The 17,898-nt window shown below is 34.1% G+C and overlaps 1 protein-coding gene across 8 annotated transcripts in view; it reads left to right on the top strand.

The window, feature by feature from the left end:
- The window catches only part of INVS (inversin), a 112,038-nt gene that overhangs the window by 64,231 nt on the left and 29,909 nt on the right, over window positions 1-17,898 (top strand). For all 8 annotated transcript variants that reach the window (XR_015740223.1, XM_087916999.1, XM_026702345.2 and 5 more), the window contains 2 exons: window positions 8,221-8,401; window positions 12,159-12,268. Coding sequence is in view for 7 of the 8 variants with exons in the window: in XM_087916999.1 (XP_087773125.1) it covers window positions 8,221-8,401; window positions 12,159-12,268 (291 nt within the window). In the remaining variant the exon portion in view is untranslated. The remainder of the gene's footprint in view (window positions 1-8,220; window positions 8,402-12,158; window positions 12,269-17,898) is intronic.

Below are 17,898 nucleotides of genomic sequence, written 5' to 3'. Positions count from 1 at the left end.
AGTCTATCTCATATATTAGTTTAAGTTGCATTACTGAAATAAATGAACTTTGGCATGATATTCTATTTTTTTGAGTTTCACCTGTAAATGAACTATATAATAAAAAGGTAGATTTATTGAAGGGTACTTGATAAATTCCAAAATTGCATTACCCTAAAACTCAGAATTCTATAACCACCAATCAAGCACCACTCAAACAATTTAATGGGTATTTGTGAAAGACAGAAATACATTGTTAAATATAAAGTTTCTAAATACCAAAATGTGGAAAGTGGAAGAGATTTGGAATTCTAATCTTAATAAAATATTTTAACTGAAATTATTGGAATAGTTGTAACAACATCAATATCAGTGTTGACAAAATCCCCATCATAAAGTTGCAAAAGGCAGCTTACGTGGAACAGTTTACATTCTGCAGAAGTACTTTTACCTCCATCAAACAACATCTGTTTACTTCATGTCCTTGCAAAAAACTTGATAAATAGATTAAAAACGCAAAATCCAGTGTAAATATATGCTTCATTGTGCAACCAACCATTGCATGTCTTCAGTCTTCCATTTAAAGTTTTTTTTTAATTGTTCTGCTGCCAAATAAATTCTAGGAACAGCTTATAAATCTACTTATTCAAATATCCAAATTACCTGTATTAGGCCAGAGGACCATTTATTAAGTATTTGCCAATTTTTTAATTTCCAAAAATCTATCAACATGATGTAATTTGATTCAGAGATTTCTGAGATTCTGGCATATTGAAAAAAACAAGCAAGGAGAAAATCATTGTTCTCCACTGTTATAATTTTAAATTATAAAATCCATATTTTGTTAGATGCATAATTTCCTTTGGAAATGGAAGAGAGATCAAATTACTTCATAAAGTATTAACTATGCTGAAGTAATCAAAGACAAATTACAGGGGGGAAAAATCAATGAAATTTGGTTGGTTATGTAATGAGGGCCAAAAGGACATATTCATGATAGAACCATCCTCTTCTTTGAAGTCTTATCAGTTCTGAAGTAGCTGTGCATATGGATAAACAGTGACTGATCTTGCTGTTACTACCTCTTTATTATAAACCAGCTTCCCTTCAACACAAGCCTCTGGACAACCAGGAGAGAGTTAAATGGGAAATATTCATTCCATCCTAGGTGGAAAAACCAAAACAAAATTTTGGGAGTCTGAAGCTCAGCCAAACTGAGATTGATAATGAAAGTCCAGGATTGAAAGAAAAAATAAACTTTATTGAAGTAATCAAGAGAAAATAAATTTAAACTTTTGCAACACATTCAGCAGTTAAAAATCCTAAATAAATTCTAACTAAATTAACTTTCAAGTTAGCCTTGTCAAAAGGACAACCCTCATCCAGATCTCCAGCCAACTTTTTCACCTAAACTACCAAATCAGACTCTTTCGGTCAAAATCTAATAGAAAACTTCTTTTCTTTTATTGGCATATCTGATTGGTTTTTGATTGAAAGGGCCAACTGCTTCTCATTACTGGTAGCCATTTTTAAAAAGATTATATTTCCAACCTTATCCTTTAAGAAATACATTACGTTTATATGTCACTGTAATCCTCAGATAGGGGGGTAAATTATTTCAGAAAAGTGCAGTTATGCTAGGCAAATTATGCTATGTTAAAGCTGCCTGAAAAAGGTAATATAAAATGAGTAGGAGAGTGGGGAGTAGGGGAATATGTATCTATGATTTCAGTTCTACTATTAGCAAACTGCTTATTTCACCTTCTGGGAGAATTTGCCCCTATTCAATACAAATATATTCTCTGTCTAGAATTGTGGCTTCCACTCCAGCAAAGTCACATTCACTTTAACAAATATCAAACAATAAATTATCTGTCAGGTTAACCAAAGGACAATCAACAGTACAATTGATTATGAAACAATTTTGAAATGGATCAAGAAAATCTGTTTCCTCAAAGATTTCCTACAGCTGAGATGCCACTACTGTCTTATCACCTTACTAAACATGAAACATTAGAGGCTAGCTATCATTATCCATTCCTGAGGCATTTAGTAGACAATGTCTTTCTTTATAAGTGCTCTGATAATTGCCTGTTTTAATCAAGAGCCTTTCCTTAGAAAGGCATTTGTGATGTTAATTGAAATACCTTTGAGATCTTTCCTGCTAGCAATTATAAACAAGGTTAGACAAAGATCTACAGGAAAACTGGTGGAACATACATATCCAACTTTCTACATTTCTGGGATTCACAAACTGAAACTGATCCATTCATGAAGAGTTACCAAAAGTTTGGGGTGGGGGGGACTTTAAATTTGCCTGTAGCTAAACCGTTTCAATCCATCCACATACTATCAACATTTTTTTCTATAAAGAAATCTCAGAGGACAGCTCTTGTTGTGGAGATTGGTTGTACACTTTATATATCAATTATTAGAAGTATCAGTTAGAATGCAAATTTGCTAATAAGAAAAAAGTATAGATTGTGAAATGTGATAACATTACTTAAAACATGAATAATGCCCCCCTCCAACATGAACAAATAACTTCCAGTGGGTCGAATTTACTTTCCAACTTTTCACTGAGGTAACATTAAAAAGCTACAAACTGAGAATTTTACTCTAGTTTTTTATTGATTTTGGAGGAACCTTGGCATGCTAAAGGTGGAGATGTCCAGTTGATCCCCCATGAGTTCCTTTTTTCTTTTTCTTTTTTATTTGTTTCATTTGTATAACATAAAAATTTAATTTCAATTAAACTGTGTTCTCTGGGTGCAATTATTTTTAAGAAATCAATCAAAATGTCTACAATAATATTGATTATATTGATATTAATTCAATAATAATATTTTACTTATCTACTTTAACAAATCTCCTTTTTTAATTAATCCTTTTTGCATCCCCATGTTTCTAACTTCTGTTTTTATTATCTAATAACCATTGGTAAAATAAGTCCCATGTCAAGAAATATTCAGTTTCTTCTTTTTCTTTAATTGTAAGCGTTAATCTGTCCATTTTAGCACATTCTAGTATTTTTTTTATTTACACTTTCAACTGTAGGGATCTCTTCACTTTTCCATTGTTGTGCAAATACAATTCTGGCTGCAGTTAGTACATGTAAAATTAAATATATATTCTCTTTATCATATTTTTGCAGTAAGCTGCCCAATAAAAATATTTCTGGTTTCAAATCTATATGTTGCTTTACAATTTTTTCTAACCAAGTATTTTCATCCAATATTTTTTTTTTTGCCTTTGAGCATGTCCACCACATATGATAATATGAACCAGGTGTCTGGTTACACTTTCAACATTTAGTGGACATGTCTTTAAACATATTTGCCAGTCTTGTTGATGAAAAATGCCATCTACAAAACATTTTATACAAGTTTTCTTTATATGCAGTTGACATAGTTAATTTAACATTCCTATTTTGCAATGTCTGCCATTTATCCAGTTCTATTGTATATCTAAAAAATTTAGCCCAAACTATCATTATCTCGTTTACTTGCTCATTTTCCAATTTGATGATGAATAAATAACTATATATTTTCTTTATTAATTTTTCATCTGTCCCAGTTGATATCTAGTCTAATGCTGTTAGTTCTTTATTAAAACCATACGTTTTAGCATCTTTCTCATATCGAGAGTATATCTGCACCATCATGCTATATGCCAGTTCTTGCTTATTTTTTAATTCTCCTTTTTCATTTAAAATATCTTTATATCTTATAATTTTTTCCATATTGATAATATTAGGATGTATCAGTGCTTCCATGATGGAAAGCCAGACTGGTATTTTCAAATAGTGTTGTTCTTTAATTTTTACCCTTATAGTAGTGCATTTCTAATATAATGTTTTGAAAATAATTATGTATCTTATTTTTCCTATACAATAAAAAAGCACCAATTGAAGATCATGCCCCTCTAAGGCAGTGGTTCCCAACCTTTTTTGGCATGCCCCACCTAAGTATCTCTAAAGTCCTGATGACATATGATACCCCCCCCCATCACATATAATTCTTACTATTCAAAAAGTGAACTGCTCCCACGGAGGAAGCCTAAAAGGCCATTAACTTGGTTTAAACAAGGTTCCAAAGAATAAAATTATTTTAATGAAAGCTTTTTGTGTAATACTTTGGTCATATTAATTACTATACATATTAAAATAAAGGTACCTAACAAATTCAAAATACAATTTGAGTTCATCTCAAGATCATATTTACAATGCAATCCTATGCATGTCTACTCAGAAGTAAGTGCCATTGACTTCAATGGAGCTTACTCCTGGGAAACTGTTGTAGGACTGCAGCTTTAATCTACTTAAATTAGTGAGATCCTTGTGCCTGATGCCTGCTGCATTGATTCATTAGTCAAGCATTGTTGGCATAAAAGGTTCATGGATAAAGCCAAATTTTAAATATTCTTGTGAATATTGATGAATTGTTTTCTTGCTTGAACTACTCATTTTACACATAGGGTTTGTGACTAAAAGAAATAAATGCGAGAAAAACTTATGAAATGATGCAAATTATTAAAAGAAATAACTATTAAAAGAAGATGGCACAGAAAGAGGGAAATTTAAAAAATATTCTTACTTAATTCATGAATAATAAGATGGTCATTAATGAAAGGGAGGTTGTAACCTTCTTTTCCATGTGAGTTTTGGCTAATCCTTGAATATACACCTTAGCCGGATCCCATACAATTTGCAGGGAGGTCTTTTCTTTCCTGTTTTCTTTTTTTTTAAAAGTCCAGTTTTTTCCCCCCATAGTTTGTATAAATGTCTTGTAGTATTGCTTGGTTCAATGTCCATCTCAATTTTCTCTTTTGTCCTTTCTATATATCATAACTTTTACTGGATTGTGGTCTGACCAAATGCTTTATTCTGTTTCTATCCCTTGCACACTTGCTTTCAATTCTGATGACATCTATATATCATGTCTATTCTTGATCAAGTCTTATGTCTATTTGAGTAAAATGAGTATTGATTTTTCTTGGGGTTTGTTTCTCTCCATATATCTTTAGTGCCCATTTCTTCCATCATTTTAAAGAAGGTTTTTGGGAGTGTTTTTCTAGCTTTTTAACCTACCTACTCTTATAATCAAGTTCTGCATCTACAATTGCATTAAAATCTCCTATCACACAACTGTTTTTCTATTTCAATTCTATAATTTTCTTATGGAGTTTTCCATGAAACTCTTCTTGTTTATTATTTGGTGCATATATTGCTAAAAACAGTATCTATTTATGATTCATTGTTACTTCTACCATCAATATTCTCCCATCTTCATTTGGAAAAATTTGTCTAGCATTTATTGTTTTTTTAATATATAAAGCCACACCCATTTTCTTTTGCTGTACTAATGAGAAGTATAATTTCCCAATTTTGGAATATTCCAATAATTTATTGTATTGTTTTTTAATGTGGACCTTTTGAAGGCAGATCAAATCTAACTTTATTTTTTCTAATTTATTAAAAATCATTTTCCTTTTCATAAGTTAATTCAATCCATTTATATTAATTGATAAAAATTTTGTTTCCTCTTCCCTCATTTACTTGTAGATAGGTTTGTTGTTCTAGTTTTTGAGGTATTCCCCGTTAGAATGAGTGCTCTCAGGGAAGCGTAGTGAGAGTGATGTTGAATAACACACAACCAGCATACAGATACACTGAATAGTAAAATGTAGGTTTTACTTCCAGTAAACGGTTAATCAAAGTCCAACAAGCATTCCAAGTCATACATGGTTAAAGCAGTCAGTTTTTCAGCCCAGGGATAATCCAAATAACAAAGTCCAGTATCATAAACAGTTCAGTAAACAGACTCACAGCAATCCAAGAAGAACGACGATCAGCAACAGTCAATAGGGGAAAAAGCAAACCAACCAACATCGAACATCAGAACATCTAGCAACTAGGAAACTGGGTTTCTGGCTCCATCTTATGGCCATTTGAGGAACCACATCCAATTACAATTTTAGCATTCCCTTAAAGAGACAGTATTAAATGTCTATCCTGGTTTATATATTTCCAACCCAACTGTTAGGTGACTATCAATTCCTAACACTAGTTGCTTTTATTTCTTTCTGTTCTTTTGCTTTTGCTATTTATCGTTCTCCTCTTTCCTTTTTCTCTGTTTTGATTTCCTCTTGTTGTATGCTTCCCTCTCCTAGCAATTCTTCTTGTTTTTTATCATCTAGTTCCTCTCCCTTTTTCCTCATAATGCAAAATATTAATCGTAGAATTGCTCTGGTTATAGAATTGCTCTGCTTTGTCCATTATATCCAGTCTGTGTCTTTTTTCAGTTGAAGTCACCAATATTTCCTCAGGTATCAGCCATCTGAAGTTTACTTCATGCTTAATTAGTTGTCTTGTCAAAAATTGGTATTATTTCCTTGTGTCTCTTACTCTTCATCTGTTTCAAGACTACTATTTCTCTCTCTTTATATTTCCATGGTTCATCTCTTGCTCTTTGAATTATTTCCACTCTCATTGCCTTCTTTGAGAATCCCACATGTACTTCCCTGGGGAGTTTATTCCTTGTTGTGTAGCTTGTGTGTATTTTAAATATTTCATCCATCCCAGCGAATATTTCCTGTTTTCTCACTTCCAATGCATCTGCCAACAACTCTGCTATCTTTTCAGCGATGTCTTTCCCTTTTTCCTCCTCAATACTCTGGAATCCCCAAAAAATATTCTGCCCTATCCATTGCCAGTATAATTACAGTTTGTTCAAGATCCTTGTATGTCTGGTTGAGTCTATGGTCCATCTCTTCCATTTTTTTATTTGTTCATATTCTCTTCTAGTTTCTGGATCTATTGTTCATTTTTAGTTATTTGCTAGATGTTATCCATTTTATCCTCCATCTTTTGCATTCTTTCAGTCATGTCATCATGATTCTTAGATATGGCTTCTTGTAATAATTGTAACATTGATTACATTTCTGTTTGGAAAGTATTCAATTTTTCCTGTTGCAACATGCTGTCTAACGAGTGTTGACTTGCTGGACTAGATGCTGATGCTGATATTGCTGATTATGGTGCTGATGTGGTTTTTCTCTCTATTTTATTTAAATTTATATTACTTGTCATTTTGATTATTTTAAGTAATAAGATATTTAGAAGAAACAATCAATAATAAATCAAATGGTACTCCACAATGCCCAGTTTACAAAAAAAAATCCAAAACAATCCACCATAAAATTCCCTTTCTTTTCCCTTTTTCTTATTTTCAATCCCCAGGCAATTTTTCACTCTTTACTATTAGGATTCACAAAACCAAATTATTTATAGTCCAAAGGTTTCTTCAAAGGGTTGTTCTCTTCTTAATAAATTTGTAATCCACAAAGGCCCACCAAACCCCAATCTTGTCCCAAAAGAATTTATAAATCACCAAATAGGAGAGCTAAAAAAAATCTTCTACTTGATTTAAAAACAAATCCTGCTGCTTTCCAGCTTCAGGTTACTCAGTTTGTTTAGAGTTCATATACATTCAGAGAGCTACAGTGTTTAAAAAGTCACAGTGTTCCCACTGTCTTTCTCTGCAGTTCTCTATAAATAATTTGCAGCTGTAGACAGTTTTTCTAGTACTTGTAGCAAGTGTTCTGTCAACAATAAACAGTCAAGGTCAGGTCTGTTAGTTTGACTTTTCCTTTACTTTCACTTCTAGATGCTTTTTTCAGCATTTAAATGTCACCGTTGCTCTATTTCTCTCCTTTTCCTCTCCTTTTAGTTTAACTTTAGCTTAATCCAATCGGTTGATCTTCCATGAGTTCCTTTTCCCATTTTTGTATCTTATTTTCATATTTTATCCCCAAATACTACAAAAATTTGGCTATTTTGCCTTAAATTTCAGCAGCACTATTTCAGCCCACTTTTAAGGGTAGGAATGAATATGGAACACTCATCTTTCTAAAGGTATTTCATTTTCATATCTGTCCTTATTTTTGCACAAAAAGCCCTTTTAAACATGGCAACACCAAAATTTGGCAATTTACTGCCACATTTTGGTGATACAATTTCATGGTATTGGGTTGTCTACCACTGCCTTAAAAATAAATTTTAATTTTGTTCTAAAGAAAGTTGAAATTTAATTACCATCACTACGTACAGTTAATAATTTTTTAATTAAAATGGTGTCTTGCTTGATTTTCTCCTTGAACTCCAGTAGGACTTTTTAAGTATCTATTGCCATCTCTAAAAGTTCACTGTATCTTTTTAACTGGCCTTTTTTTATAAACCAGGATGCTGCTCCAACTGAATCTCTGCTAAACTGGCAAGATTATGAAGGACGAACTCCCCTCCATTTTGCAGTTGCTGATGGGAATATAGCTGTTGTTGAACTGCTGACTTCCTATGAAAGTTGCAATGTGTCTTCTTATGATAATTTATTTCGAACTCCACTTCACTGGGCAGCTTTATTGGGTAAATTATAAATGGTAGAAATTCTTAACCCTTTTGGGCATATTTGTCACCTAATTTTGTAGAATATTGCTTTTCTCAATTAAGAGACTGCATCCTGAGATAGGATTAAAGAGATTGCCTTGAAGGAGACAGAAAAATATGATCATGAGATCAACTTCACTAACTTAATACATTGATTCATGCAGTTCAGTCTTATCTATATTTGAATCTTATGTTGGGTATAACTTTCAGAATCTTCCAAGTTCTCAGGCAGTCCTTATTGAAGTCTTAATTTGTTCATATTATTTACCTAATAGTAATTTAAGATATATGACCTCCAAAATATAGAGGTAAATTACATCTCTTTGTTTGAGATGATACATTGTGGGGCTCCATATAGTCTATGGACATGGTTCAAAAATACCTTGGCTGACCCCTGTGCTGAAGAGATCTTCTAGCAGGGGACAAAAATGCACCTGCTTAGAAAATAAGTCAGTCATCACCCATATAACAGTATCCCCAGAGCATTCTGGAAATTCCATGATAAAACCATTGATCTCTCTCTCTAGGGTGCTGAAGGCTTCACCACTGGTTGGAGAAGTCCAGGGGTTTTCCCTTGTTATTGTTTGGCTGAGGTATTGCAGTGATTAGAATGCAGAATTGCAAGCTAACTCTGCCCACAGTCAGGAGTCTTATCCTGACTGGCTCAAGATTAATTCAGCTGTCCATCTTTCTGAGATTGGCAAGGAACTCCACAATCTGAGGACCCAGAGCGTTGGGGGACAACATGCTGACATTTATAAACTGCTCAGAGTCCTGCAAAACATCATGAAGCCTTATATAAGTCTAAGTGATGTTTTATAAATAATTGAATGCTGTATTATTCAATCAATTGTTTTGGACTTGATCAGAGTTCTGGTCTATGTTTTTGTAAATTAGTTCAGCCTTTCCACAAAGAGAAGTTTTGAAGAGTCAAAGTGGGATATATTCTAAACTTCAAGATGAAAGTCTATGATGACTTCCCTCATAACGCAGTGGCACTTAGTTTTACATAGAATCCTACATCCAAGACTTTTGAAAAAGCTATGTAGCCATTTCAAACTGTAACTTTTGAAAATATCTTCATTTCCTTGTGAAATGAAGAAATACATATTTTTTAAAAGGTCGGAAAACACTTGAGTTAGAAAAGTAGTTTGGAAAAGGGATCAGCAATCATTTAGTTTACTTTATTGTCATTGCACCTCGTACAACGAAATCAAACACCATCTAGAGTGCACATCATGACCATGAAAATAAACACAAACACACCCTTCACACATTGAACCAAAAACCCCTGACACCACACCAACACTGCACAATACAGCAGAATTCAAAAGAGCTACTGCCCTGGGATAGAAGCTGTTTTTCAGCCTATTTGTCCTTGTTTTTATTATTCTGTACTGTCTTCCAGATGGTGATAGTTCAAAAAAAGGGTTCCCAGGAGGAGATGGATCTTTGAGAATGTTTTGAACTTTCTTAAGGCAGCGGGAACTATAAAGCTCTTCCAAAGCAGGAAGAGGGCAACCAGTAATCTTCTGGGCAATGACATTAATCCTCTGGAGTGCTTTCCTATCTGCCACTGTGCAATTGGCAAACCATACAGAGGTGCAGTATGTTAAAATACTCTCTATGGTGCAGCGGTAGAAGGTCACCAGCAGTTTTTCATTCAGTTCTTGTTTTCTGAGAAGTCTCAGGTAGTATAATCTCTGCTGGACCCTTTTGACCAGGGCTGCAATGTGAGCAGCCCAGGTCAAGTCGTCTTTTAGGGTAACACCCAGAAACTTAAAACTGGCCACTTGCTCCACTCGGGTCTCCATTGATAAGCAAGGGCTTGATGTCTGATCTGTTCCTTCTATAATCCACAATAAGGCTCCTTGGTCTTATTGGTCTTGAGGACCAAGTTATTGTCTCCACACTACGAAAGCAACCAGTCCGCCTCACCTCGGTAGGCAGACTCATCCCCCCGGAGATAAGTCCCACCACTGTTGTATTATCTGCAAATTTAGCAATAGTGTTACTAGTGTGAGTGCAAATGCAGTCATGCAATCAGAAGAGTTTGTTCTTGGATTACATTTTCAAGAATTAGATTCAAAAATAATTTTTCCCCTATGGATTTGATTTGATTTGGAGAATGAGGTTTTCATTTTTCAGTGCAGTATTTGGTTGAGGCAAATATATAATCTTGATATTGCAAGTTTTGTTATGTGGCTGGTTTTGTTATAAATGACTAGGTGTATAGGGCTTAAGTTCAATCTCTCACTGTATTTTTTAAATCAATAAAATATTATACTCTCAGGCAAATATAAAATGCATTGTATTGGTTCAACTAATAAGAAAAAAATAAGAAATATAAAAGTTACATAAATTTAAATATAATCATTACAGCAATAATACAAGGGAAGAGCACCAATATTCATTTTCATATTTATTTTCATTCCACTCTATTTTATTAGCAATGCTATGCCCAGTAGGTTATCAGCAAGGTGTTGCTATTTACAATGTAAATTTATAACTTTCACCTGAAAATAAATTGTTCCTATAACAATTGCAGTTCTTGGTTTAAGGTTCTATGGTGGTATAACAGATATATCAATAGAAGAGTCAGAATACAAAGACATAACCAGTGTTGCTGTATGTCTGCCCCTTATTCACAGAATCTTCCATTGAGAGGAGTATTCATATATTTACTCTTACAAATCCCTAAAGAACAAATGAGAAAAAGCTGAAAAGTGAACAGTGTTATTCTTTGGTAGAGCAAGCTGTTTGAGAACACTTGTTACCTGAAAATTGGGTGACCAAATTTGACTGTACTTGGAAAAAATCTATCTCAACCTTTCTGTGCATCTGGATTGCTAAATGCCTGTTTTAATGTCCACCTTGCCTGCCATATCCCAACCCCTCAAAGACAGGGTATTCTGCAGTATGTTTTGCTCAACATTCAGTTTCCACAATACATGGAAAGGATCTGTCTATGTTAAAGAGACTGTGCGTTGTTGCGCAGCATCCAGTTTTATTTAAAAATTCAACATTCTTTTTCAATTTCCATTAGGCCAGCCTCTAAGCGGAAGATCCTTTGCATTCATTTTATTCATTTGAAGAATTCCTTAGTATTGTGACCTAAGTAGTTCTCTGCTGCATGAAGTTTGCCAGAATTTCCAGTGGGCTCGTAGATAATCTCAAAATTAGACATCTAATATTTATTCTGTCTGGATCTAGTTCCTAATGCTAATTAAACTATTATTTAAACTAGACTTTTAGATTTAATTTCTCTCATAAGAGAAAAATATAATGCTTCTCTATTAGAATAAAAATACAGGTAGTCCTTAATTTACAGCTATTCATTTAATTACAACAACCCTGATAAAAGTGAGTTATATCCATGCTACACACTTTTGACTCTTGCAGCATCCCCATGGTCATCTGATCAAAATTTAGACACTTGGTAACTGGCATATACTTATAATAGTGGCAATGTCCTATGGTCGTTTGATCACCTTTTATGACCTTCTGACAAGCAAAGTCGATGAGGAAGCCAGATTCATTTAACTATGTTACTATCTTAACAATTGTAGTGATTTACTTAATAAATGTGGCTAGAGAGGCCATAAAAATGGGACAAAACTAACTTAACAAGTGTGTTGCTTAGCAATGGAAATTTTGTGCTCGATTAGTATAATAAGTCGAAGACTACCTATATATTCATAAACTAATATGTGCTTTTTCTGCTTTTGTTTTTTAGGTCATGCACAGATTGTCCATGTTCTTTTAGAAAGAAACAAAGTCGGAACAATCCTTTCCGATAGTCAAGGGGCAACACCTTTACATTATGCAGCACAAAGTAACTTTTCTGTAAGTGAGATAAATGGTTTATTTGAAAAGGTCATCCTGAATAACACTGAATCTTTTAAATCAGTCTAGTTATTAAGACTGTGTTTTTCCATATTAAAGGTTGTGAAGAAACATTATTTTTTAAAGTTAAAAATAGTATTTGCCATCATCATTTCATTTGTTCCAATGTTTTTTTATTAGAAAAATTTCTGAGACAACCTATCTTTTCCTTCTTGATATATTTAGAACATTCTTTGGAATATTATTGGTCTGAAAGTGAAGTTTAAGTTAAGTTATGTAAGTTAAGATGAAATTATATCTTGATAAAACAATAAAAGTCATGATATAAAAAAACTTAGAATATAGAATCAGAGGGTTCGAAGTAACTTTGGAGATCTTCTAGGTCAACCCCCTGCCTGTGGCCAGAGATCCTATACCATTCCAGGATTTCTTTGGATTTGATAGTAGAGATACCCATGATCAGAGAAAGAATAACAGAACAGAACAATAGAATTGGAAGCGATGCCAGAGGTCCTCTGTTCAACCATCCTTCCAAGCAAGAGACCCTAAACCATTTCAGACAAATGGCTGTCTAGTCTCTTCTTAGAAACCTCCAGTGATGGAGTACCCACAACTTCTGGAGGCAAACCATTCTGCTGATTAATTGTTCTCACTGTCAGAAATTTTCTTCTTAATTCTAGGTTGCTTCCCTCCTTGATAAGTTTCCATACATTGCTTCAGGTGCTTTGGAGAACAGTTTACCCCTCATCTTTGTGGCAGTCCCTCAAATATTAGAACATTGCTATCATGTCACCCAGGGGTGGGATTCAAATTTTTAACAACTGGTTCTGTGAGTGTGGCTTGGTTGGTGGTCATGGCTTGGTGGTCATGTGGGTGTGAACAACTCATCATCACTCACATCGAGGCACACATCTCCTCGCCTGGCCTCTCATGACTGTGGGGATGCTGCAACAGTCATAAGCGTGAAAAATGGTCATAAGTCACTTTTTTTCAGTGCCATTGTAACTTTGAATGGTCACTCCACACAAGCAAATTACCAGCAAAGGAGGAAAAAAAAAACTCCAGAGAAGTTCTAGAGACAGGAAGTCTAGTCCTGCCAAGAATGTAATAAGAGTTAATGGAGAGGCACTTTCTGTAAGCAACACCAGAATGTTTCCTTCCTGCTTTTCTTACAGGATTAGGCCAGTAATTTCTTCTAACAACTGGTTCTCCGAACTGCTTAGAATGTTAACAACTGGTTCTAGCAAATAGGTGTGAACTTGTAGAAACCCACCCCCGATGTCACCCCCAATCCTACTTTTCTCTGGACTAGCCTTACCCAATTCCTGCAACCTTCTTCATATATTTTAGTCGCCAATCCCTTAATCTTCTTTGTTGTTCTTCTTTGCACTCTTTCTAGAGTCTCAACATTTTTTAATATTATGGTGACCAAAACTAGATACAATATTCCAAGTATGACCTTACCAAGTCATTATAAAGCAGTACTAACATTTTAGAGGATCTTGATTCTATTTTTCTACACTGTGCACAATTGTTAAACAAGTTGATGATCAACCTTTTTGTGCAGCAGCAACCACAGCCTTCCAGACACTGTTCAGAGAGGTATACTGTTTTCTTTACTGTAAATATCCCATTTAAGAAGAACCTACAAGTTCTCGATAGGGTTTAGGTCGGGTTAGGAAGGGGGTCATGTCATTATTATTTCATCTTTAAGGACTTTACTGGCTAGCCACACAGCGGAGTATTAAAATGCATGTGCTAGTCTGAAAGACCTTTTACAATTTTTGACTTTTCAGTTAAATCTCTTTTTTGGCCCATTTTGGTAAGGAAAAGGTGTTGCCTAATAATTATGCACACCTTGATATAGGATGTTGATTTCCTTAGGCCACACCTCCCTCATTACACAAATACACATCATCTGATATGCTTATATCCAATAAACATTCAAGTTTATACAGTTTAGAAATGGAAAATATGCATAAAAATGATGATCTCTCAACATAATCACCTACCTAATAATTGTGCACACATTGTATTAATGTAGCCTAAGACTGCATTGGCTCTTTTGGAGACTGCCACACACTACTGGCTCATATTTAAATGGTTGGCCATTAGGATTCCTAGGTTCCTCTTGCAGTTACTTAGCCAGGTTGAAACAATAGTATACTACTGAAGAGCTTCATTTCATCGTGCAGATTCTTAGATAAAGTATCACAAAATTATATTTATTGCATTATACTTCTTTTTGCAAGTGCCTAAGATGACAGATCTTGAAATTGAAATATGTGGATAATTCTATTTGCAAACTCTGTCCTAAAGGTTATATATATGCTGATTTTGTAAAATCGCTTAGAGAGGGCTGTAAAGCACTATAAAGCAGTATATAAGTCTAAGTTCTATTGCTATATGCCCAGCTTTTGTCAACAAGAATACCATTGTTTAAATTTCTATAGCACCTACATTTATTAACAGCAGCAAAAATTACTTATGCACAAATGATAGCATGCCACCAGAGGAAAATGTGATAAGAAATGTAGTGTGCCGAAATGGATAAGTTGACCATGGAGATAAAGGAAAGAGAGGAAACGGATTATTATTTGATGTGGAATGTACTGTATGATTGGCTAAATAATAGATACAAGTTGAATAGAGAAGAAGACAATAAGACAATAAGGTAAAAGATATAGTGGATAAAGATAGATTAAGCAACATAGACAAGTGTATAGATAGTTAAGATTTATGTAAAAGTATGTATACCATCACAAAAGCATTGTAATGAATGAAAATGATTTTGTATATAAGAACAATTGTTTAATTATTTTTTTTAAAAAAAGAATAAAAGTGAAAGGGACAGAGAATGATAGTTTCTGTTTACTTGTGACAGCTGTAATCTCTTATCTAATCATAATCATTGTCCTCATAAAATGGTCAAGAATTATAGTTATCTTTCTTATGGTAAGGAAGTCTTTCAAAAATCTTCAGATTACAGTTATAGACTAGGACAGGGCTATCAAACTCATGGCCTGTGGGCTATAGATGCATCATGTGCTGGCCATGCCTTGTTTAGCAAAGGGGGAAATGTTACGTGACACCACCATGACACTGCGAGTTTGACACCCCTGGACTAGGAAATCAAAATGTATTCTCAAAAGAGGAGTTAAATGTAATATTTTACCTTTCCTATAGAAATTCTTAGGTATAGTTGATAAAACAAATTTGTAAAGAGACCCATTGATTTATTTCTTCAGTAAATCAGTACATATTTTTAATCAGACTTGCTTACGTGATGTTTCTAGAACCTGTGCAATTGATTTTGGGGTAAACTGATTTATAAGCTATCAGTGCTCATGCCTGGGCTTAATGACTATCAAGTGAATCTTATATTGGTAATTTTAAACTAACACTTAATAATGGATTATTTCCATTGTACATTGATGAAGAGTACAATAAGTCTATGAGCACCTTTTTTGAAACTTCAGAAAACCTGTAATCCTTGGATATTCTCAGACCTAAATCTGTCAGAGGGCTTTCTGTGAATGTTAATATCATTTAACATCTCAATCAGATTTATGGCTAGTGTTGCTCACAGATGCTTGGATAAAGATGTAGAACTGTCTTTATTCCCCTAACTTCACACAGAATAACCATGATTGTAGCTCTTTTAGGAAAATCATTCCTCATTGCATAATAAACCAAGACAAAGTCCATGGCCAATTTTAGATATCTAAATGTCAAGGCATAATTGAGCACCATCTCAAATGGCTTTTTGTAGAATGAAATTCACACACAATGAAATACACATGAGGTTTGCCAGGTACTCATCTATAAGAATGGACTTTGATAGTTATCATTTCTTTCCTCATCCTAAGTTAGAAGAGAAAATTTAAAGTTAAAAGTAAACATTTGCAAGTAACAACATTCTGAATAATTACATTAATAAGAACAATATACTTGTGATTCGTTCTATATTGAAAACTGTAGATTTTGTTTGGATCCAAGATTTACCTAACTGAAAAAGAAAAAGGCAGGGATACTAAGTTCTTAAGGTCTGCCCTATGTTTTGATAAATTCAATGTACAAGAAGATATTTAGAACTATGAAATAAAGCAGTTATCTTAAACTATCTAACTCTTTTTAATTAATGTTATATGAGAAATCAGATGTTAAAAGTCTGCAGTTCTAGGAATAAGCCACAGTTCCAGGATTAATTCTGAAATGTTTTGAATAAATAAATAATATTCAATAAATACTAAGTATTACTATTTAACTGATGAACTTAAATGTCTAATCAATAACATGTATTTATTAATACTGTATGAAATCAAAAAGAGTGTCAGATAATGAAAAAGCATATCCATAGCCCCTCCAAAATCCATTACTGCTTCTTACAAAATATTTACCACAAACTTAAAGAAGAGCAGTAACTCAAAGATAGAATAATTATCCCTATCCTCTCCAGATAAGATTAGAAAAAGCTTCTCAAATGCTAGAAAGCTGCTTGTTTTATATGGGGGGGGGGGAATCTAGTGTCCATGTAATGATCATTTTGAAGTTGATTAAAATCTTTATAGTTCTGGATCTGAAGAAACATTTTATACATCAGTCTGATCTTGCAACTTGGTTCATACATATGTAATCCCTTGACTGATGCTTGGAAAAAGTTGTTTTCACTGTCTGTATACTACATTGGTACTACAGGTAGTCCTCATTTAATGACTATTTGGGACCAGAGTTTCTATCAGTAAGGAATGTGGTTGTTAGGCAAAACATCACGTGATTGCAATGATTAATAGCCATTTCAGCAGTTGTTAAGTCAGGATCTCACACATCTCCTGCCATGTCATACCACACCACCTTCACCTCCATTTCAACTCTGCCACCCATCTTTCTCCTCCATCTCTGCCCTTTTGGCCTTATATTCTGCCACCTGCCTCTGTGCTGCCCTGCATTCTACTACCTCTACACCTCTGATATCTTTCGCCTTCTACCGTGTATTCATAAATTCTATACCAAAGGCACATTAAAAACTGGAAAAAAATTCATATGAGTATTCTTTGCTCCATTCTTGGATTCATTGACAAGACTCTCTTCAGTCTGGGGATCTTGGATAATGCAAAGTCCATCCACATTGAATCCCTGATTATCAGAGCCCAGATAAGGTGGGTGAGACATGTCATTAGAATGGATGACCAACATATGCATCACCTGTTGCTCAGTAGCAGGGGTGGGCAATTAATTTTCCCAAGAGACACTGTGAAAGAACCACTGTGACATCCAGTTAAGAGAATTAGAAGCTGTGAGTGCATATAGAACTCATTGTCAAACCTTATGCTATGAATTCTCCACTGGCTTTGAAGACAGGCACCACAAAAAAACTGATAGAAAATGTAATGCAAAGTCACAGTTACTATAACAATGGATTTCCAGTGTCCCATTAAACTAGAAACTATGGTTTCAGACTGGGGCTGCAGAACCACCTTCACGTCTACAGCTGAACTGCACGATAGCATATCTTCTTCAAAGTCAAAGATTTACAGTATATAAATACAGGATGCAATCTGACAAGTACGACTTCCAAATGCATTTTATCTACCCTCTCCATTTTGAGACTGACTGAATATTTAGCATAT

This window comes from Pseudonaja textilis, chromosome Z, assembly GCF_049901715.1.
Source record: "Pseudonaja textilis isolate UNSWEBS1 chromosome Z, rPseTex1.2, whole genome shotgun sequence".
Classification (NCBI taxonomy): domain Eukaryota; kingdom Metazoa; phylum Chordata; class Lepidosauria; order Squamata; family Elapidae; genus Pseudonaja; species Pseudonaja textilis.
Note: the sequence above shows the minus strand (reverse complement) of the source record. Positions and strands in the feature narration are given on the sequence as shown.